This window comes from Enoplosus armatus, chromosome 18, assembly GCF_043641665.1.
Source record: "Enoplosus armatus isolate fEnoArm2 chromosome 18, fEnoArm2.hap1, whole genome shotgun sequence".
In the NCBI taxonomy this organism is placed as follows: Eukaryota; Metazoa; Chordata; class Actinopteri; order Centrarchiformes; family Enoplosidae; genus Enoplosus; species Enoplosus armatus.
The window spans coordinates 4,179,972-4,202,464 of NC_092197.1; the positions used below are offsets into that span (position 1 = coordinate 4,179,972).

Sequence of the window (22,493 nt, forward strand, 5' to 3'; positions counted from 1 at the left end):
CTTTAACCAGATTGTAATGTTTGGTGTTTTAAAAAAAAAAAAAAAGAAAATCCACCCAAGAGGTTTGTGTGGTGGTACAGAGCCTTCATCGAGGCTTAGAGAAACAGGGGGATCCCCACACAATTATATGGCTCATTTACTCACTCATTTGTTTAATGCTTTCCCACCTGTGTTACCACGGTAATATTGTTGTATATATTATATATATATATTGTTGTATTGTTCAGATATTCAGGAGACATATGGGTTCAAACTGACCTTTATCTAAAATGGTCTTTTGGAATTATACTTCCTCCCGTTGTAGAAAACGATTTTGGGATTAATGGTTCCACCATGCAACTTTCCTCAACTTCTATGTAAATGTGTGTGCATTTTGCATCTCTATGCACTTTGTGGAATAACACTAACTGTATGCTATTGGTAGATCCTGCTTTATCACTTCAGCCACAAATTCTACTTGTTCTTAAATTGCTCTTCTCAGTACTGAGTTTGTATTCGTTTGTATCCCACATCTGGATATTTTACTGCCTCTTCTGCTTTGCTACTTCTTTCTTTCCACCCACCTGGTTTTTAGATTCAGAGAATCCTTTGTCACAAATCCCACCAAGTACTGTTAATCATCAAGGTGACAGATAATACCTCCTCTTGTATTTACTTTACACACTTTAAGCCAAGCCAGTGTCATTTTCAGATTAGTATTTAACATGTTCCCATTCCCTCTCTCCATTCATTATGTTGAGTGTAGGTTTCAGCCTGGTGATTTTTCTTCTTTTTTTTTGGCTTCCTTGGCGCCCACTCCACCCAGCCCTCCCTGCTCCATTTGAATGACTACCTCCTTAACTACCAAAGCACTTGCATCCTGTAGGGCTGTGATTTGCAGAGTGCTGCTGGATTTCACCCAACTGACTTAACCAACATCTCAAGAGTGATATAACGATTACTAATGTGGCTCCCATAAATTACATCCTGCACACTGGATGCTTTCACTGAATTTAACCAGAACTCACTGAGAGGTTTGAGGATGTTTGCAGTGGATTCATCGGCGTTCTCCCCGTCTGACTTGTATCCTTCCGTACTCTGTTCAGGTCGCTCCCGCTTCTCCTTGTGGCTAGACTTGCGTCTGTGGCGTCTCCTCCGGTGGTAGCTCTTGGGAACGTGCACACCAATGTACACAGTGTGGTGACCTGCCACAACACAATACAGCACAGGGCATGAGGGTCAGATTACACTCAAAGGAAATCACATTAATCCTGGACGCTGGTAATCCGTATAGACACTGGAAGAACAAAAACAACTGGGGACTGGTTGATCTGGTGCGATGCGGTAGGAAATGTTTGCTTATCAGAGGGCTACGCATAACGTTTTGGCTTGTGCTGATGATGAAACTGATATTGGTGGTTTGCTGCTTATTTCCCAATCAGGAAGAGATAGAGAACGCGTCAGTCAGTCGAACTGCGAAATTAAATAAATGCCGTCTACTTCCTACACAGCAGCTCATACTGGAAACGATGAGTGGATGTCTCCAGGAAGTAATTAGAGAGGGAGAGAGAAAACTCTTACAAATACTGGGCTCGTTAGCGTTGAAACAACCATGTTTTCTTCCATTCAACCATCCATTCCATAAACGTCTCTTATGGGTTTTAATGATATCCTTCACACTTCACAGTGGTCGGTCATGCTTCCTTGTAGAAACCAAAGAACACCTGATGAGCACACTAAACAAAGCACTCAAACCACATTCCCATGCAGGACGAAAAGGGTCTTACAAGTACTGCATACACACACACAGCTTGACATAAAAAGCGCTGACGTGGGTCTCTTTGTGTGCACCCTTAAAAGATGGTTTGTGAAACATGCGAGTGTCTCAGTAAATCCATGAGGGCGTCTCCAGATACATTCTTTTGTGGCGCTAGCTGACAGCCAGCACTGGACAGGATTAGAACACTTGAAGAAACATCTTCCTGTACAGAAATGTCACGCTAAACTGGAAATGATTCATCTTATATAATATGTCCAATCCTGTGGTGATAGTAGAGGGGAAACAACAGGTTTTCACCCGTGTAGATGAAGGGATAAGTTAAAGCTCAGGACGTGTCAGTCAGCTAGATAATGTGCTGGTATTCACCGATCTTACCTTCCACTTCCTCTTCATCGCAGACATGTTTGACAAAGGACGCTCCTCTGTCCAAGACTGCTTCATCCTCCACTCTACAAGGCAAAAGAGAAAAATCATTATCATCATTAATATGCAGCCCCAATTTCATTCAGTCTTTCTGCATAGTTTGTAAACCACTAAAATATACTTAACATGAAACAATGAACAGATGACAGTCAAACCTTCAAATGGATTCAAATCAAAAACTTTGATGTTTAAGCAGAGTCACGTTGAACCCTCAGGCCAATGACGTTTTTATTCAAATCCCACTTTCATGGCAAATCAAATTTGGGTTACCATGAAACACAATCCTGATAATGACTCCTATCCAGCTACCTAATGTTGCTGAATATCATCCTGACAAGCCATTTCTCTCTTATTTTTGCACTTGCCAGCCTCTAACTGTGGCACGAGACAAACCACATGCTGCAGCGAGAGCAACATCAAGACCTGAATGTGATATTTTGTACAAAAGCCTCAGCAGAATGATTTAAAAAAAAACAAAAAAACATGAAGAATAACTGCAGAGCAAGGCTTCAAAATCTGTTAACCTGGCAAGCTTTAAAAGTGCATAAGCATTGCTGATGCTATGGCAATCACCCACATATGACTAAAATGTCACCTTCCCATCCACCTACATTGCTGCAAACGACATGAATATATATATATATTTTTTTTAAAACAGCTCCTTTTCTTCGGTGAGCGCATGTATAAATTACACAGCACTTTTATCACAGTAAGATGGACCTGCAAAGTCAGTACTGGACCTTCTATTGCACAAAGAAGGCCTTATGTTTACTTCTAATATCCCAACATCGTCAGAGACGTCTTCCTAGGCTGCATGACCTGGAGTTTCCTTTGATCATCGAGGAATGTGGCTCCTCCAGTCCAGCGAAGTGTGGACTAATCCAGGCCACAAAAGAGGATTCGGGCCTCAACATATTGCTCAAAATACACTTTTGGCAAAACGGAAACAAAACACCGACTTCTAACTACAAAAAGTAAAGAAAAACTGAGGCTAATATTTCATCACACTACACAGACTCTAAATCAACTCATTACTTCAAACTGTTCTGGGACTTCATAAGCGTGTCAGTATCAAATTAAGGATTCATCTGCCACGGCCAATCTGACCAACTGCTTTATGAGAATAGTTTTGTTAAACACCAGAAAATAAATATTTGATTTCGGATGCGTATCAAGAATGTCAATAAACATACAAACAGTTTCCATTTGCCGCTGAACAATCCCCAACTGAGGATGGCACAACTCGAAAAATGAGGGGATGGGAGCAGTGTACACAAACGCTACATAAACAAAGTCAGGAAGGATACAACTTGTTCCTCCGATTGCACCGCGAGCTCATCTGAATTTCCCCAGTGGACAGGGTTATCTGGCCTTGAGAGAGAGATAGAGGTTTAATGCCGATAGCAGACGTAATGTTGAGCCACCAGCTCCAACATCAAACAAGTGGCGAGGAGTGGCCAGGCCTGGTGCCAAGTTTACGAACAACGTTAACACAGCGATTAGCCTCTGTACCCTCCTTTTGTTGCCCTTTGTTGCTTACAAAAAAAAAAAAAGGGTCAAGTTCCCACACAGCACCGTGTGGAGAAGCCCAACACTATCATTTAGCTCCACATTTCATTCTGTGTTCTGTTCTACTTGTTCTCTCTTCTTTCCCTCCAGGACAGAGTGTACAGAAAATACCACCAGCTTCAGGGAGTTTCTGTTGTCACACTGTTTTCTTTTGTGAAGAACTTATTCTTAAAAGATGTACTAAGATAACTAGTTAATTGTCACTGAGAATATGGTCAGTGAACATTCAAAAGTATAAGAACAAAAATGGGTGGAGCCATTTTAATGAATTCTTGCACAAACATTGCATATACGGGAAATGTGTGTCAGGATCTTGCCAGGAACACGGTTCACTCTTGTAGCATTTACCTCTGCAACAGGTAGCAAAGTGTTGGTGATGGGTTGTGTGTGTGTGTGTGTGTGTGTGCACATGGGTGGCAGGTCATGTAACAGAGTGAGAGGACATTCAGCAAAGGAAGCTCATGTTGCAGGTTTACTGCTGGCTATAGCCAGTCAATGGAGCCATGTTAATCACTCCACATTGAGGCCTCAGGCAGGGAGACCCTTATGATGAGAAACATACCACAGGTGGTGCACAGACATCCAGCATGCAGGAGAAGAGTTCAGCATTCCTGTTTTGAACGTGAGTGCTAAACCAAAAGGAATTGGACGGGTCTGTGAAGTGGAATGAAATGTAGAAGAATGAACCAGGCGATGTTGAGGTGAAGAGATGGTAGAAAACATACATCTACTCTACAGCATTAGTCAGCAAAGTCAACATGACTCAATATCAAGTTCAAGTTCAGCAGAAAACGAAACCGGCTAAATGCATATCTTGTGTATGCGTATGAAAACGTAAGCAGATAAGATCCAATGTCTCCTCATTCACATCATTATAAGACGCAGGAAATCTTCTTGATCTTCTTCATTTCCTGCTAAGACTTCCTCTGCCTGATTAATAAAAAAGCTGCGTGAGGGTCAGAGCAGCAACCAGCTGCATCCATCTTGCGCTGATGAACTTCTCACTTTGCGTCTGTTCTTGGCGACCTCATGAGGCTGGATAAACCTGTCGGTGCGTGAGGAGTCGGGATCAGCTGCTCGGGATCAGGGATCATCCCCATCTCTTTACAGAATGACGCACCCAATCCCACCAGCCAGGTTCACCATGAGGGTAGGTGCCCCCAGCACAGTGAGTGCAACAAGCAACACAGTGATGATTTAGGATTAAAGTGATACTAAAGTGACAAAAAGAAGGATCTGTGTGTCAAACACTCGAAACCCGGAGGGCTTAGTCACCTCTGACAGGCACAACAGACGCAGCAGCCACCATAAATTCAGACTTAAAAATGAATTTTCATGTTGAAAAGTTAAGTAAACGTCTACAGAAGTTTCTCAAACCACTCTTACTGTGTAGGAACATGCAAATATATAAATAGCCACCTTTCAAGGCTGCCAGAGGTGAGTGATACTGAAAGGAGACATCACAGAAAAGCTGCAAATCGCCACGCTGGAGAAGCTGTGTGTTTTGATGGAACATAGGAGGTTGCGGCAGTAGTTTACAGGTTTACCAGAGACAGGTGACGAAGGACACGTCGTGTGCGTCACTAATCCATCTTTTATACAATAATTGAATTGTAATTAACTCCCTGCCTCTCAGGTCCGCCTTGACTTTTGGAATTTCCTCTTGCAACACTTGAAGGGATGAGGAAATGGATGGTCGTCAGATTGCGCTCAGCAGTGCACAAAAGACCATTCAAGATTCAAGTTATCACCAAGAGGAAGAGTCACACCAGTAAATGGATGGAAACAAAATAAAGAGAAAAACATTTCCCCATCACAAGCAGATTTCGCAATTTCTACGAAAGACAGAAGAATGAGGAATCAGCTTTACAGTTCCTGCTGCCATTGTGAAGGGAGGGAGGGGTGGTGGCACCCACCTGTGTTAAGTCACTATAGATTACTCTTGGTTTCACTCCTTGCTTCTTGGAGGGGGGTGTTAGTAACACTCACTGTGAGTCCTGACCATCTATAACTCACTCACACTGGCTGCAGATGAAACAAGAAACAGCTGGTGAATCCCAGGTGCATGCAGACTCTCACAAGTGTGTTTCCGCGTTTGACAGTAACCGTAAAGTCTGATTTGTTGCGGCTCTGGCATCCCCGTCATTGCGCAACATGGACGCACACGCTGGATGTGGACTTTTTGGGGTGTCAGCTCAGAGACCACATGGTCTGTGACACACACACACACACACACACAGACAGAGCTTTATTCATGAACTTGCACTGCAGACAACTCTCCGCCGCTTGGCCTGCGCTCCCCGCGTCTCTCTAATTGATAGTGACGGCTTCTTGGAAAATAGATTACCGGCCGTTCATAGCCGCAGCGGTGCGGCAACAGTGGCTTATCCAGCCAAGGGTGAAACTCGAATGAATGAAAAGAGTATCCTAATCAATAACCCACCGAAGTTCACCAGGTATGGCACCAGTGGCCTTCTAAACGCAGATTTACGCACAGAAAGTCCTCTAATAAAACACACTGGACGTGTGTCAGTGATGTTCACCTGACGCCTAATTCACACCTGGCCAGGAAGCGCACTCAACGCACGGACTGCACGCTACAAGTTCCCAACACAGACAGGCTACTTCAAGCAGTTTAACAAGGAAACAACAGAGATCAGAAACTTACTTGGTCTTCTCGGAGCTCATGGTGACGAACTTGTCCTTCAGAGATGGTCTGTCTGTCGTCCTTCTGCTCACTTCCAGCTGCTCTTGCAGTCGCTGTTTGGAAGTCTTCACCTACTCTAGCTGTCGCGACTTTCAAGCGGACAAAAAGTGAGAAAGGAGTCGAGGAGCTGGAGCTATCTCGCTGGAAAGACTTCTTCCGACTCTATAAATCAGACTGAAGTGGTTAACTCACGATCCTCACATCGTGCGGGGCTCCTTCAGCTCGTGCCTCGGTGACATCGTGAGGAAAAGGCTCCTTTTTGTGTCTCGCTGGAAGCGCGTGGAGAGACTCTGAGAGCGCAGCGTGTCTTTTTCCATATTTAAAGTGCCATCCCTCCTCCTGCGTGACGCCACCGGGGGGGGCGGGGGGCGGGGGGGTGGAGGTCAGAAAGTTGCTCCTGGGTGGCGCACCAAACCCTCTAACTTCACTAATGGTTTCTCTATTGGTCACTTTGCATTTCACCGGATCTATCAGATAATGTGAATGTGAAAAATTAATCTCTGAAAAAACATTAAAGCTTGAAGCACGTTTATGTTTGGATGAATTCCATACAATCCCAATAATATTACACTTTATATTCAGTCGCTTGTTATGAATAATTGCGCATCATGTGTATTTATTTTGGAGCTTTGTCACACACACACACACATCTTAAATATGAACTGAACTCAAGTCAGTGCTGATTTTAAACTTTTCTTTTTTTTAAATCATGCATCCAGGAAGTCTAGGAGCTTCACCTGCTCGTGCATCCTGGTCTCTGTCATTATAAAAGCACTATAAGAGAAAATGAAGGCACCTATTTCAGGTAGCGTTAATGAAATCCTATTGGAGGTACCAGGTAAAGGCCAGCTCAGCAGTCAAAAATAGCAGGCTGGACTGCTGATATGGAGACTGGCGACATCTTCTGGAAGAGTTAAGAATAGCAGACTGAGACACAGACCAGTTGTTGCTTTAGCACTCAATAATCACTGGATCTGGTTTTAACTGGAGAGATTTTCATTTGACGTACTCTTTCTTCTCAGCAGCTAGACGTCACCATGGTGAATATTAGACAACCAAGACACACAAAATGATTTCTAATAGTTTAAGTTTACTGTCGAGCATTGCATTTCCACAAAAAAAAACATTGATAAATACAAAACATCTGTAAGAAAACTGCCATAAAAGCTTTAAAAAAAAAAAGTTACACACCTGATCATTTAATAATTACATAGAAAAAGAGTTGTAATTGTTGAGGCATTTCATCATTTTAAAAGTAACACATCACACACACACACATCCACTTTTTCTCCCTTTGAGAAGTGATCACCAAGAGATCTTTACAGCGTGCTCAGGAACTCCTTCACCTGAAACAGAACCACAACAGTGAAGCTGTTAGCACTAACGGCGGTGACAATCATATCTTTCCTTCTCTTTGTTTAGTTCCAACTTCCGTCCCGGCTGACACCAACTGGAAAAACAAGTTGGTTTATGTCGTTTGTGCAAAGCTCTTTGTGTGTAACTGTGTCCATTTCTTGTTAATGACTTTTGAAATGGGGGGGGGGGGGGGGGGGGGATCTCTAAAAAAAAAGCGCCCGTGTTTACCATCAACATGAAACTGCTACATAAGCAGCTCTTCAGGCCTCATTTCCATAGGTGAAACCTGGGTGTGTGAAAGTGTGTGTGTGTCTCAGTATCAGAGAGATCAGACTCAGTGCAGCGCATATGACCTCCCCCCAAAACACATTTTAAATACTTGAGTTCAGCCTAAAGGTTTATTCCCCTAAAAATACAATTTACAAATGTTTTAAAAAAGGCCCCACAGTCAGTTTGTGAAAATTGTCAGCAGCAACAGATGAGATTTCACATTTCTAACAACGCCAACTTCTTCAAAACTGTTCAGAAATATAACAGGAATCAAGCTCAAGAATTCAAGTATTCTATACTTCAGTCTTATTTTCAAGTAAAAAACAGTAGTTCTTGATTTCTATTTGAAACACGTTTCTACACGAGTCCTTTCACGCTTTAAGAAAACAAGATTTTTAAGGCTCAATAATAAACAAAAATTACTTCAATTGAACATTGTTTTTGGAATGCTGTCAGTATTATATTTATATATTATTAGAGTATTATTAGTTGGTGGGGCTCGTTTTAACTACTTTAAAGCTGGGTAGTTTTATGGAAAGCCATACATTATATTTATAATATCTTATTTTTTGTTAAAATATAAAAAGAAAATCAGTTAAGTAACTAGTGAGTACAGCTGTCAAATAAAGGTAATCCTCTCAAAAATCTAGTTTAGTATATAAGTAGAAGTATAAAGTTCCATGAAGTGGAAATACTCAAGTATAGTACAAATAATCCAGCTGAAGAAGGGATTCATATAGTGGGTATAAAAAGGACAACAGGATATTTGACCTCAGAGTCCGGTTCCTGATCCGAAAGCATTATTTGATCATTTCAAATCTTCAGCGGTCTCTCACCTTCTCAATCATGTCAGCGCTCTTGATTTCATTCCCCTTAAAGTCTTCATTCACATCTATGGACAAGACTGGCACATCACTGAGATACTCAAACTCCATGCTGTGGGCCAGAGGTGACACGGGACACACGGTTAGTGATGCTTGTTGATGCAGGAAGCAGCATCCTTTTCTAATGTTGCTGAAAATATTTCCTCAAATCGATGAAGCTTTCATCTTTGTAAGGAAATCTTGTGCACACAATAGACCAAAGAAAAAAAAGCCATTTCCGGCCTCATCCACATTCATGTGGCAGATGCAGATCACATGTACGCGAAACAGTTTCAAGCTCTTAGTTGCCCTCAGGTTATTGCATCAATGGGGTCTATGTCTAATGGCCAAGATCCGCCAGATAACTAACACCCCTTTCTTCTATAATACAAATACATCTGTTGTCCTCGCAGAAATATACAGTTTCTGATGCAAACATGCCATGAAAGTGTGTGTGTGTGTGTGCGTGTGCAGGCTCACGTCATGGTCTTGTGCTGCAGCCAGCTCTCGTGCTTAAAGTGGAGCTTCTCCAGATACTCCAGAGGGATGTCTTGCTCTTCTTTTCTGCCTCTCAGGTGCAACCGCTCTAAACATTTCTACACACACACACACGTGCACAACAAAAAGAAATTATCTCTGTGTAGTGTCAGTTAAAACATCTATATTTTCCACAGAAAAAAAACATTCTGTTTAGATGTAATAGAAGGAGGGTACCTCTGGTGTAGCTCTGAGGTAGATGATACCGTCCAGCTCAATGTGCTTGCCAAACTGGCTGTGCAGCCAGCCATGCCAGTCCTGGTAGACGGACCACTCTGTGTCATTCAGGCACTCACTCTCATAGAGGTTGGCTGCAAAGATGTACCTGGGACATGAGGGAAATTAATGGACAAGGAGTTAACATATATAAAAAGTCAGTATTTGTGCATTTTCAGTACAAGGTGCACCTTCACATTACTGCTGTTCTCTTTCAAAACATGTCTTTAAATTAATTAAGTCAGAAGGTCACTCTCAAAAGTCAAATGCTAAAGTGAATTTAGGTTAATTCTTGCATTAACAGGGTTACAGTTCTTCAGGCTTCTTTGAAACCTTGGATGTTGGAGCATTGATGAAAATAGTAATTTTGTGTATAAAATATTAGAAAATAGATTGATCATGATAGTGATCATGTGTCACATGTGTGATTGTCATGTCTCTTGTGTATAGAACTAAAAATGCAGTTCTATAAAAAAGAAAAATAAGAAAATAGTGAAAAATGTCAATTACAATTTACTAGAGCTCATGCCAACGCCTCAAAACTGCTTGTTCTGTCAAACCAACAGTCCAAAACACCAAAATATTCAGTTCACAATTATACAAAATGGAAAAAAAGAGCAACAAATGACAAATTATAAAAATTGTTATTAATCAATTTTCCAAACACTGTTTTCACCAAAAAGTAACAACGCTCACAGGGATGGATTATTCCTGTATGTGATTTGTAATCAATAGTCTTAAACATACAATTTATTTTAATTAAAATATATTGAATTATTTTCATTAAATTTAGATTTCAGTTTTGTCACTGGTACCTGTCACTGTAGATGGACCGCTCGAAGAACTGCACGGGATCCTCAGCCTCTCGGAGCTTCCCATTGGCTGACCTGATCTGAGCACGCACCCGGCTGATACAGGCGTAGCTCTGGAAAGTGTAGGACCACCGCTCCGGTTTCTCATACATCAACTGCAACACGTTCCCTCCACTCCTCTGAGATGTGGTCAGCTCCTGGGACATGAGGGATAGGGTGAATTAAAAAAAAAAAAAAAAAAACTGTGCACAAACTGAACCTCTCCATATGGATCAATAATTCTGTTACAGCTTAGCTTAATTCTGTGCAGTCCAAGAATTTCAATTAATCTGCAGTTTAGTTTCTCAATTAATCATTTAGTCTACAAAATGTCGGAAAACATATCCGGTATAATTCCAGTGTCAATCAAATCATCACATCGAAGAAGCTGGAACTGGATAATGTTCAGACTAAAGAATTAATAAATTATTTAAAATAGTGACCGACCAATTTCTTGTCAATCAGCAAATTGTTGCAGCTCTTAATTACTTGTATTATATTAGTGCAAGTATTACTTAATACACTGTCTGTAATGCAGCAATGAAATTTAATTATTGAAGTTTTATTTATTCTTTGATCTTTACTCAAGACCAAACTGTTAAATCCCAAAGCTCTGCAGAACTCTGCAGGCTGTTCCAGGATCAGCAGAGGGCGCCTAATCAAACTACCGTCCATGTTAGAAAGTTGTTGTAGCAGAGGAGCCTTGTTAGAGGACTCCTCCTCTGTTGCACATACTGATAATACCCCTGTCCTATCATTTTACACTGTACTACACAAATTGTAGTGCAGTACTGTTATGCATGGTTTACACTTATACTGATTTTAACTTTACGCTATTATTCTTAGGTATTTAAGAATTATAGCTTTCATGTAAGAAAAACTAAATAAACACCATCATTTATGATGCAAAAATGCATTAATGTTCCTGTTCCAGCTGCTGAAATGTGAATATTTGCATATTTTCTGTAAAAGGAATATCTCTGGGTGTTTAACTGTTATAATAATATAAGAAATAATATGCATACTTGTATTTGTGTTCTGTAAAATTGCAATGGGCTTTTTTTTTTTGCTAGGAGAGGCTAGGCCTGCGGTTGTGTGGGAGGTTAGATATTTGTGCCCCTGATGATGGCATGTTGATCTGTCCAGGGTGGGACCATCTGTTGCTCTGGGTGTGTGGTGGTGGTGACCAGTGACCAGTGCAGATATATGGACAGATGGCAGCTGCACTCTAAATACAGATGAAGACTCCCCCAGTTATCTTAATGTGTGCAGCGCATGTTGGATCAGAGACAGTGAGAGGCCAGAGGACTGGGGGATCAGGTTCCTCTCAAGGACCAAAAGTGCATAATGAAATTCATCCCTGATGTAAGTGTTATATATAGTGTTGGCTAAGATGCAGTTGACAACAAGCAGATGTTAAGCTGATGTAAAGCCACAACGCAGATCTACTGTACAGTATGTCAATACCTCAAAGTCACTGCCTTTTGTTTGGACATTGCACCATCTGGCGATGGGCTCCGGTACCACTTCCCAGTCCCCGCTCTCCGTCTCCAAAAGGCGCACAAAGGTAGATTTGCCCGCCGCTGAACACAAAGGATGAAGCAATTTAAGTTTGAATCACATGGAAAAAGACATCTAGCAAAAACTCTCTCCGCAGGAATATTAGCTACCGAGTACGTTGGCTAATAGTTTAACGGAGGCAGTGATAGTAGTCTGGCAATTGACGGTAAGATTTTAATGTAACAGTGAGGAGTTATCACTGTCTGAAAGTTAACCCAACCTGAGTTAACTTTCTCTTACGTTAGTATCTTCCAGCTACGTTAGCTTGCGGTGAATGTGTTAAGCTAGTTAGCTCACTCACCGATGTTTCCCTCGATTGATATCCGCTTTATCCTTTTCTCCATGGAGTCGTTCATTAAGTCGGGGCAGGGCCTCTTTGGAGTAAAAGACATTTTCAGCAAATAAGCGAAGTCTCCCTTATTAATTATAACGCGACTGCTGCTGCTGCTGCCGTTGCTGCGGAAGAGGGCTGGTTGTTGTTTAAAGTTTGGCGGCAACAAACGTCAGGAAGTGGCGGTTTGCACAGATGTGTGTCTCCGCCCAGGAAGCAGCTGCAGCTGCTGCTCATGTGTTCCCAGCAGCTCCTGTTTATGTTGTTGCTCCAGTACAAACACAAACGTTACTTAAGTAAAAGTATATTAGTATTAGCAACAACACTTATTAGATCATTATTATTGATGTATTCATATGTAAACAGTACTTAAATGTCGTTGGTTGAGGTGGAACTATTTAATGTACTCTTGGGTACCTGTATAATGTATAATAATGCATCATATTTTATAATCTGATTTTATGTTTTGTGTGTAAAATCTTAATCTACAGTAACTACAGCTGTTAAAAAGCTGTGAAGTAAATAAAAGCATAAAAAGGAAATAGTTAATTAAAGTGCAAGTACCTCATTACTTGAGTAAATGTGTTGTTACCTTACACCACTGCATTTATTTATTAGAAATATTCCAGTAAAAGTAACTGAAAATGTCATTTAAGTAGAAGTACAAAAGTATTGGCAACTAAATGTACTTAAAGTATCAAAAGTAAAAGAACTCATTATGCAGAACTCCCCATGTCAGTGTTATTTGTGGATCATTATTATTGATACATAAACACTTGAGCAACACTTTAATCTAATTTTACAAGTACCCCAAAATAGTACTTTAAGTACAGTACTTTAAAGAAAGTAAAATACTTAGTTACTTTCCACCACAGGCTGCATACAGCTCATGCTACACAGTAAACATGCAATTAATTCAAAGAGTCAAGACCACCTTTATTTGCCTTGTAAACAGCATAAATCAATTCAGTAGCATTTAAAACCCCTACCAAGCCATTATTTACAAACGTTTCATCAATTATTACAGTCAAGGAGGAAAAACTGTAGGCAATAGGCTATGTTATGGGCATGTCATGAGGATGAGATGCTTTCAGGATGACTGATTTTCTATTACATTGTCATATATCTGGTGAGCAGTAACATTCATAATAGCTAGCTAAGGAAGTGGAAAAAGATATACTCAACGATCAAAACAAACAATATTTTAATATCCAAATAAGGGAGGGGAAGCAGCCTCTAAAAAGACTTAAATGCATTCTTTAAACCAAAAGCTACCACTCCATGCTCGCTGAAAATTATTTTAAAGACAGGTCTAACCCTCAGTATTTACACATGTGCATTGAAGTATTACACCTCTCAGACAAATTTCAGATAAGAAGATATATAAAATGTTCATGTCACTGATTTTGAAACCAAACCTGAAAGAGAAGCAATCATATATTTCTATCATACACCAAAATTTAAGCACTATAAAGGAAAATTAATATTAGATAAAGTATGAATGAGCCAACTGGTAACCCTTTTAGTGTCAATTATTGCATAGTAAACTACACTTTGAGATTGGGAAGGGTACATGCATCTGCTGTTTGAAGCACAGCAACAAACAACTCAGACCATACAAAAGCGTAAGAAATCTCACTTGTGCCATATAGCCAATTTCAGTAGAGGTTAAGCAACTCGACATTCATTTGGGGAAATATGAGGGAGGAAACGAACTATGATCAGTCACATGACGCAGCTTCTCACAAAGCACAGTCTATGCAGAATAAACATTCAGGCGAGAGAGGTCAGGAAAATTGTTCAAAGTGCTTTATGGCTAGTGAGATAACAAGGGAGGCAGCGTAATCCAATTCTAAATGCTTGTATTTTTTAAACAGTGGAGGTTGTGACTTTAAACACTGGTCTCTACTTCTATTTGAGGGCATTTATGTACAATTTAAGGTTTTAGATCCCTTGAAGACTTTTTCCTAAAATGTGTTTCTACTTCAAGTTTTGGAGGGGGGAAAAAAACTAGTACACAGGAACTAGAAAACGCTAAATGTTCAGTAAATCTTGAGTCCCTGCTACAACATGACAATATTCTAGCCTTCTATGTTCTTAAACACATTCATTTATCATAACCTGCACAGAACACTTGGTAAAGAAACTATCTAACTAAATAAGGAGATGGTTGGTGAGGTGTATGATTTTACAGAGAGGTTACAGTACGGATGGAAAAAGGGGTGTAAGAAGGAATTAAGAACCACAGAAACTTAAAGGGAGGCGTGGTGAAAAAGGTTGTTTTGTCAATCAAGTCAGTTATATGGCCTTTATCTTCTTATAGTTCTCACTGTTGACATAGGTCAATTATGAGCCATGCTAGGCACTTAGGATTATTTTGTATTGACAGGATGTGGGCTATTACAGATGTGAACAGGAGTAGACCACAACCCAGATCCTTCTATGTAGATTAATGAATAAAATAAACTAGCTACTGCTGCTAAATTGGCTTAAAGGCTGGCTTAAATTCTTGCCACAACACCAACAAAGCCCTCCTATTACGATACAGCAACTATACTTACACACTATTCTTTCCCTGCAGGTGAGTTGGAAATGGGAATCTAAGAGCATGGGAATGCCTCGTGTTGCCATAAATATAAGTGAGAAAAAAAAATCTGTGCAGTATAATAGAAAACTAATGAACATATGTCTATATTATCCTAAATGTAAGCCATGACTGAACACTGGGGATCTTTCCGTACAGCTAAAACCATTTTCTCCAATATGTTAATCTGCGGTTTGTTCAATTAAGTGTGTAATCCCTGATTGCATTAGTCCTGGTGCCTTAAACCTATCAAGACCCTTCCGTCTTCCTGGCCTTATTAAAAACATTTCCCCAAATGGAAATATAGTATATACTGCATACATACAGCCAGGGTGGGGTGGGTATCTGTGCAAAAACTAGAAGACCAATAAAATAAGGATTACATTGCTGTTTATCTATCCTTGGTTGTCAGTTTTTCAATCAGCTCCTGAAGTGGGACCAGCTCTTTCCTGTCAATGAGGTTGAACTCCTGGAAAAGACAAAAGAAAGGGAGCTAACATGATTATTCACTATACGCTACCTTTTATATTGTTAATATACAGTATACCTTATGTGACAAATTCAATACTCAAAATTCAATACTCAAATGTGAGAGATTCTTCACCTGAACAAAAAAGATGAAGTGTTTGAACGACGTGTTGAGGTGGGCCTCCTCCTGCAGCTGCATGACAGAGTCAAAGTGCTGGTGGTAGATGTGAGCGTAGACCCTGAACAGGCGCTTCAGGATGGTCTTCGCCACTGACATAAAGTTTCGCTTAAAGGGGACACCTTGGGAACAAGAGGGCGAGAAAGAAAAGCTGTTATTCAGATTCTCATCAAACATGCAGTCAGTGGTCAAGGTGAGGAAATGACTTGATGAAAACTGCCCAAATATTGTTGATATTTTACAAACTGTGCTTGGATTCTTTAGGCATAGCTTCAACACAAAGATTGCATTGAGAAGATTTACTGACACATACAAAGTTCACTCAATCACTCAACCTGTACATTACATTTCACTGTGACTGTACCTTATATGATTAAATGTGACAAATAAACTTCACTGATTGACGTTTTTTCCTTTTTCCTGTCTCTATTGCCCCTGTTCATCTCAATAAGCCCCAAAAGCTCAGAGCAATGAAGGCAGATGCAGCTGCAGCATGTTCTCTGGATTGTCTTCAAGGGCAGGCCACAGCACGATTTAAGGGAAGTGCAAACAATCATGACTGCAACACGGAACCAACTCGTGGTAACAGTGTGTCAAGTGTTAATCTGTAGTTAGGAAAGTCTGATGTTACAACAGCACTGCTCTTTACACCTCAGATGTGTTGAGCAGTTCTGCTCTGATTCAGTGAACAGCTGGGGAGTGCAGACGCTTCGCCCTACAGTATACAGAGAGCTAGAGAACCTACAGTATGACTCAACATCAATTATTCAAAAGAAGATGGTGACCGACAGGACAAGGAGTTCTCCACCTGGGGCTGGATATGCACAGGGGCCCACTCTTCTAAATATTTAACTTGACTAGTACAGGAATATTACTATGTACAGATTAGAGGCTGATTTAGTCCCGATGAGGACAAAAATATATATTTTCTTTAAAAAGGTACCCTGTGGAGTTTTTGATCACTTGTAGCACAATGGAGCAATGTTTTTTTGTTTGAGGCTTTGGTACAAAATGGATACCAATAATGTATCTATTGATTGTGGGAAGTGAAACAAATTCTTTCACTCCAGGGGAGCTCCTTTAGTCACTTGCTCCTTCCACTGAGATGTACCAAAGGATTGATGAGACATGTATTTGTGCTGGCTGCCGTCCAACTCTATTATGGTTCCACCCTTGACAACGCAAGCCACTGCTGGTTGGGAGGTTGAGAACTGTGCTGGTATGTACTCCAATTCTAACTCTTTTCAATGACCCTCTACATTGTTAGCCAGAGGTATTTGTGAAATGTTATTACTGGATATGTAAATAAGCAAATAGACAATATTTACATGTGCTTTGCTGTTGACAATTCAGATGATCTCCCCTAGGGACTTCACCAATAATCCATCCACTTCTGTAACATGTCTTCTCTTACCAACTTTTCCATTTTCCACATCACAGACCTTAACTTTAACCTACCTACTATTCACTTAGCATCTCAAGCTAAATTACATGGTGAAAATTAAACCTCTAAGTTTGAACTGTTTATATAAATGTGTCATTTTTAACATTCATTAATTTTGCATGGCAGTTGAATTTCACAGAAAAGACTGGACTGTGGAGCCCCTTTTTGCTAACATTAGACAGATGTTGGCTAGCAAACAGTTGGCACACAGCTAATCATTGGACATTGAGCAGATGTGTGAAAGTTGTTCTTTAGAGCTGAGCACTAATAGAAACCAGAGAGTAACACATAAAAACCACACAAATAAAAGTTGGCTTTGGCAGGATAGAGAGAACAAAACATACCGATCTTTGAAGGGAAAAGTGTCTCATCATCAAGCTGGTCTTGCACCCAGGTCATGAGGTAATCAATATACTTGGGGGCAGAGCATTTGATGGGCTTCTTGATGTTGGTTCCATCAGCCCAATGGTACTCATACCTGCAGGAAATATGGATGATAAACATTATATTTTGAAAATATTTATGATTCCTTCTAGATCAAAGTCAGACAACACATCCACACACTGATAGCTCCCAGCTAATGTAATTTAACGGTTTCGATCCAACAGAGATCTTCGTCTGGCATTGCCCATCTAGGTCCACACTTCAATTTCACTGCCCCATTTACAAAAGGATGCAAGTCAAACACATCATTCTCACATGGACCCATTCAACTTTGCAGAGGACAATCTAAATCTTGTGAGCTCAGTTTTCCCTACGAGATACTAGCATGTAAAACATCCACTGAGAATCTACTGAGCACGGCAGCAGGACTGACTAAGGGGTCTAAGGTAGGTGCTGACAACAAGTTCTGCATTTTGAATTTAATTTAATTTTAATTGTCACATTTCATGCTAATTGATCTAAATGATTTTGTCCCACTGACTACACGCTCTGTTGAGCCTTGACAGACCAAGATCAGTAAAGCAAAGCTTGTGAGTTGTGGTTTTATGAGGCTACAAACTTGCACACCTACAATGACAAACTTACTTAGGACCAGCAGACATGACAGGACAGCTTTCCTCTGTGCAAAAATCTGTGATGGTGCCATACAACATGTTGATCTGGTTGAAGAAATCCACAGCTGTGGAAAAAAAGAGAGCAAAAATGGCATATTCAAATCAAGCATACATAAGACCAAATATCTTGTGTGCCAAAACAAATAGCTGGCATCAAGTTTCCCTACAGCCCTTTACCCGCCCCACTTCACTGCCCAGTCTAAACTGTAGACCAGGGCACACTCCAGTTATCTGCAACGAACTGCGTTATCGCTCATTCCCAGAGGCATACAGCCAACTTCGGCTTTCCATCAGTTGGACAGATCCATTTAAAGCGTTGGCAGCGTTAGTGTTGGTGTTCCATTTGCTAATCTCACAGAAAGAAATACATATTGAACAGCTGATGTGGCATATGTGGTGCGTGAGGTCCTATTTAAGGAGACATTAGCTCCCTTTTATGTTGATTAGATTTACTCCGTCTCCAGTAAAGATATTTTTATTCAAAACTTTTTGATTCAAGCCGGATCAAGGCTTGATAACAACTTAAAAAATGACACATACATATTGGACACTGTCGATTTTAGTGCCTTCCACAATGCTCTGGTCAAGAAATGAAAGGCCTCACTACTGTTTATGCCACCGACGTTGTTGAAGTTAGATGTGATGTTTGCTCATGACCAGTGCGGGAGAGCAGCAGTAGAGGTACTCTCAGAAAAATGCATGTGTCCAGGCAATACACCTTGCTGATCTTTCTTATCAAACTTGTTAATTGTCCTATCAAGTCACAAAGTAAAATTTTAGACGCTTCATAAAATGGCACACAACCCCTGGTTGGGAGAATGGGAAAACCATAAATAAATCAGGTCGCTGCCATTATCTCAACTGGTCAACATGTTGACTCTGCCATGACAGGTGCCAATGTTATCGTCACCATGACAGACTTTCCCAGGACTTAGACAGATGCAGAGGTGTACACACAGAATATCAGAGACGCTCAAGTGATTCAGAATAAACTGCTTGAAGTGTTCAGTCAAAATAAAGTGAAAACCACTGGTGGCCTAGTGGTTCAGATGCATACCATAACTCTATCCCACTTTGATTCTGGCCCGGGGACCTTTGCTGCATGTCATAACCCCAAAAAAGAATTGCTTCTTGTGAACAGACATCATGAGGAAAGTCATATAAACTTGGTGGTGGGAGAAGTATGACTCAAAGCTATTTTATTCTAACTTCCCTTTACTGTGCAAGTTAAAACAGCTTGTGTAGCACTGACTAACATCCATCCATTTCTACAACCCTTTTATGAAAGTAGAGAATACAAATATTGCAGTGATGACGTAGCCAAGCCATCTCTCCGACACTTAAAAAAGCTAAAAAATGTGTGAACTTGTTGAGTAAACATAGTAGATAACAGGATAATACAGTCACCCTACTTTAGCTGTCATGTACTACAAAGGGATTCCAAAAGGCATCAACACGTATGAATTATGCAATGCAGTGCATCCAAATCAACTGCAATCAACTTCAAGAGACTCAAATGACAGTCAAACCAAAGAAAACTAATTTAATGATGCATTCATTCCCTTATTTGTGATCAGTGTAAAAAATAACATCAAACCAAAATTCAAATCTTAATCACTTTACGTTTTATGACTTTAAATAAAAACTTAATTCAATTCAACATGCTGAGACACTGAACATCTGAAACCCTAAAGGCACATGTGGGAGGAAATTAAGCTTCTAATGACCAGCTGTTTGTCTCAATTTAGAGGAAAGTAAACAAGGCTCTCACAGCACAGACAATAAAGTCTATTTAACATTCACAGTGGTTTTTCCAGCATGAATGCACGTGGTCTTTAGAGGGAATGCCAAGAACTTACACCCTGATAGTTCCCCCTCAACTGATTCTTGATGTGGACTAAATGAGATTTCAGGAAAAAGAAGTACTGAGAAGCATGGAAATATAAAGACTAGGAGGAGAGTGACAGACATAAACAAAAAAGGTGTGTGAAGGTGTAGCCACTCTACCGAAAATCTGAACCTAAAGGTTGTATCAAGGAAGGGGAAAAAAGGTAAAATTGGTGCTTACTGTTGACTGCGACCCACTCATTTAAGTCTTCACCCTCAGGCAACATGACTGCCATGCGCAGGTTTCCACTTCCCAGCGTAGCCTCTGCATGTTTCAACAGCTCGTACTGATGAGAACCCTCCGGGATATTCTTCTTGGGCTTGAACGTCTTGGAAGAACGGCTTCCACTGTGAGTCATATGTGACAAATAAGGAGGTAGACAGATATAATGACAAACCATTAGTTCTCGCTGCACCCCTAGGTGAAGGACTTTTGCTAACAAAAAGTCAGGATCTTTTTAAAAAGGCTGACAAAAGAGTTGTGCTCTCGTTGACTTGATGGATTTGGCAGAATCAGAGTGGGGGACCAGAACAGTATGTCTCTCTGTGTATAATGAGGCCATTTGGAGAGGTGCTGCATTCAATCCCTCTCACTGCCCCATTAAACAAGAATTTTTGAGAGTCATCACAACATGGTAGGTCACACACTAAAACAGTTTTCCCTTTAATTAGACCATTAACATCAACTAAAACCAGTCTACTTCAAAATCCTATGAAATTAAGTATTACATTATATTCATTTTCATAGAGCAAAAGAAAATGAGCATTTTGTGACAGGTCTTGAAGTAAAATGCTGTCCATGTCCTCTCCTTCAACTGAAATGTGCTTTTCATCAGCTTGGCATTAAACCATTAGGAATCAGCTGTAGCTAATCAAATGCGTCTCTGCATCCTCGTGCCTGATGGAAACGACGATAATCATTAAAAGGAGGCTTTATTAATGGCAGTTGTGCTGTGTAGCGAAACGACATGTCAGAAGTTTGAATTTCAAATGTTCAAATCGGAGTGTTCAATACTTTCAGCTGACCAACTGAGTAAACAGTGACAACCTATTAGTTACATGCTTTCCTGGGGTTGAGTGTTGGGTTTTCGACTCGACTTCTTCCATTTACCTAAAAACACTCACATCCTCACCAGAGGGCGCGTTTAATGTTGCTCCTCCAGCCTCTAATTTCTTTCACGAACAGGGTGAATTTTACGTAGCTAGCTAAATATCAACGACACAATCACGTTACTTTGATAACATATTGGGTCAGAAATTGACTGGTGCGTTGTATCACATCGAGGCTGGATTAGCCCGTGGCAACAAAAGTGGTCAAACCAGCAAATATCCAGGCCAGACTGTGAACCTCTCTCAGTTAAAATTTGCTCTGGGGTCGGTCCTGTGTGGGTTTAAGTTTTGAGGCAGAGTATAATACAAGATACTCTTAAATTACAAACAATCTACTATCGATGTCGATGTTAATTCCCCATACATATCTACAGAGAACAATGCGAATCACATCAGACATTCGGAGGTGAGTCCAGGAAATAGTCTTAGCCCCTAATATGCTATCGCTAGCTAGCGAGCTGTCTGACGCTAACACCACTGATATTTTCCAAATACAAAGCTGGCAAGGCAAAATAAGCATTCATGACACAATAATAACTCACAAAAGAAAGCTCATGTTTCCTCGGACCGCAGAATATCACTCTCTTGGCAAATAGCTAACAAGCAGAGTGGAGGCAGACCAAAGGGATTGTTTAAAACTCTCAAGTCCCACACGTCCTCGGGTTCTTCTTCTCGGGCTGACTTCAGCGGTCCTTCCGAAAATAGCTGTTGTTGTAGCAGAAATAACGACACGTTAAGTATGAGAGGAAATACGTTAATTTCACAGAGACTGGTCCACTGGATGCTGCTCTGTACGCTGAGAGGCAGCAGCGTACTGAATGTAGTGCTAACTTCTTCATCTGACGTTCAAGGCAGATCAGACGCATTTCTGTCGTGTGCTGCCACCCAGTGGACAAAAATGCTCAGCACAACTGCTCTTAGAGTTGGACACGAGTTTAATGATTGTACAGAAAAAAAAAATCCTATGGTTTGACTTTTCTATAACCATAATTTATTTATAAGTTCTAATATATAATATGTTGTTGAAATCATGTTTGCATATTGTATTCCCAATAATCCAACTATTACTCAGAGAAAAAAAATAATAAAAATAAAAATAATGTCCATGACTTTTAGTGAGGAATTGTTGCATATTTATAGTATGTTTATTAGAAAATGAATTAAAACTTATGTCTGTAAATCCTGTATGGTTGTATTTGTTGAATACAAGCAGCCGCTAGGTGTCACTGTTTTGGGTTTACTCCATAGACTGTTTTATAAACCAACCGTGATGAACACGACAGTGACATCACGAGGCCTTCAGGAAAGCCGTGCTGCCTTCA

At 40.4% G+C, this 22,493-nt stretch overlaps 3 protein-coding genes across 5 annotated transcripts in view; all 3 read right to left on the reverse strand.

The window, feature by feature from the left end:
* LOC139301017 (electrogenic sodium bicarbonate cotransporter 1-like) overlaps positions 1-6,722 on the reverse strand; it is a 28,541-nt gene extending 21,819 nt beyond the window's left edge. For all 3 annotated transcript variants that reach the window (XM_070924256.1, XM_070924257.1, XM_070924259.1), the window contains exons 1-3: positions 6,420-6,722; positions 2,135-2,208; positions 1,008-1,184 (exon numbers count right to left, since the gene is read on the reverse strand). In XM_070924256.1, coding sequence (XP_070780357.1) covers positions 1,008-1,184; positions 2,135-2,208; positions 6,420-6,439 — 271 coding nt within the window. In that variant the 5' untranslated portion in view covers positions 6,440-6,722. The remainder of the gene's footprint in view (positions 1-1,007; positions 1,185-2,134; positions 2,209-6,419) is intronic.
* Positions 6,723-7,613: 891 nt separating this feature from the next.
* dck (deoxycytidine kinase) lies at positions 7,614-12,584 on the reverse strand. The gene is made up of 7 exons (XM_070924603.1): positions 12,413-12,584; positions 12,019-12,134; positions 10,516-10,709; positions 9,662-9,809; positions 9,428-9,543; positions 8,921-9,020; positions 7,614-7,804 (listed from the first exon to the last, which is right to left on the reverse strand). Exons 1-7 carry the CDS (start codon positions 12,501-12,503, stop codon positions 7,778-7,780), a joined length of 792 nt encoding a protein of 263 aa, XP_070780704.1. The 5' UTR covers positions 12,504-12,584; the 3' UTR covers positions 7,614-7,777.
* A 773-nt stretch (positions 12,585-13,357) lies between these two features.
* On the reverse strand, positions 13,358-21,955 carry LOC139301291 (MOB kinase activator 1B). The gene is made up of 6 exons (XM_070924647.1): positions 21,714-21,955; positions 20,243-20,409; positions 18,146-18,239; positions 17,461-17,594; positions 15,631-15,794; positions 13,358-15,495 (listed from the first exon to the last, which is right to left on the reverse strand). Exons 1-6 carry the CDS (start codon positions 21,725-21,727, stop codon positions 15,418-15,420), a joined length of 651 nt encoding a protein of 216 aa, XP_070780748.1. The 5' UTR covers positions 21,728-21,955; the 3' UTR covers positions 13,358-15,417.
* Positions 21,956-22,493: the final 538 nt, after the last annotated feature.

What these genes read in the sequence shown, in the direction of transcription:
- dck (XM_070924603.1), bottom strand. Translation starts at nt 12,503, where the DNA reads ATGTCTTTTACTCCAAAGAGGCCCTGCCCCGACTTAATGAACGACTCC. An exon ending in ACCTCAGAGCTACACCAGAG is followed by an intron (nt 9,544 to 9,661) that starts GTACCCTCCTTC and finishes GTGTGTGTGTAG; the next exon opens with AAATGTTTAGAGCGGTTGCA. An exon ending in GCGCTGACATGATTGAGAAG is followed by an intron (nt 7,805 to 8,920) that starts GTGAGAGACCGC and finishes GTTCTGTTTCAG; the next exon opens with GTGAAGGAGTTCCTGAGCAC.
- LOC139301291 (XM_070924647.1), bottom strand. An exon ending in TGAGTGGGTCGCAGTCAACA is followed by an intron (nt 18,240 to 20,242) that starts GTAAGCACCAAT and finishes TTTTTTCCACAG; the next exon opens with CTGTGGATTTCTTCAACCAG. An exon ending in ACTTTTCCCTTCAAAGATCG is followed by an intron (nt 15,795 to 17,460) that starts GTATGTTTTGTT and finishes CTTGTTCCCAAG; the next exon opens with GTGTCCCCTTTAAGCGAAAC.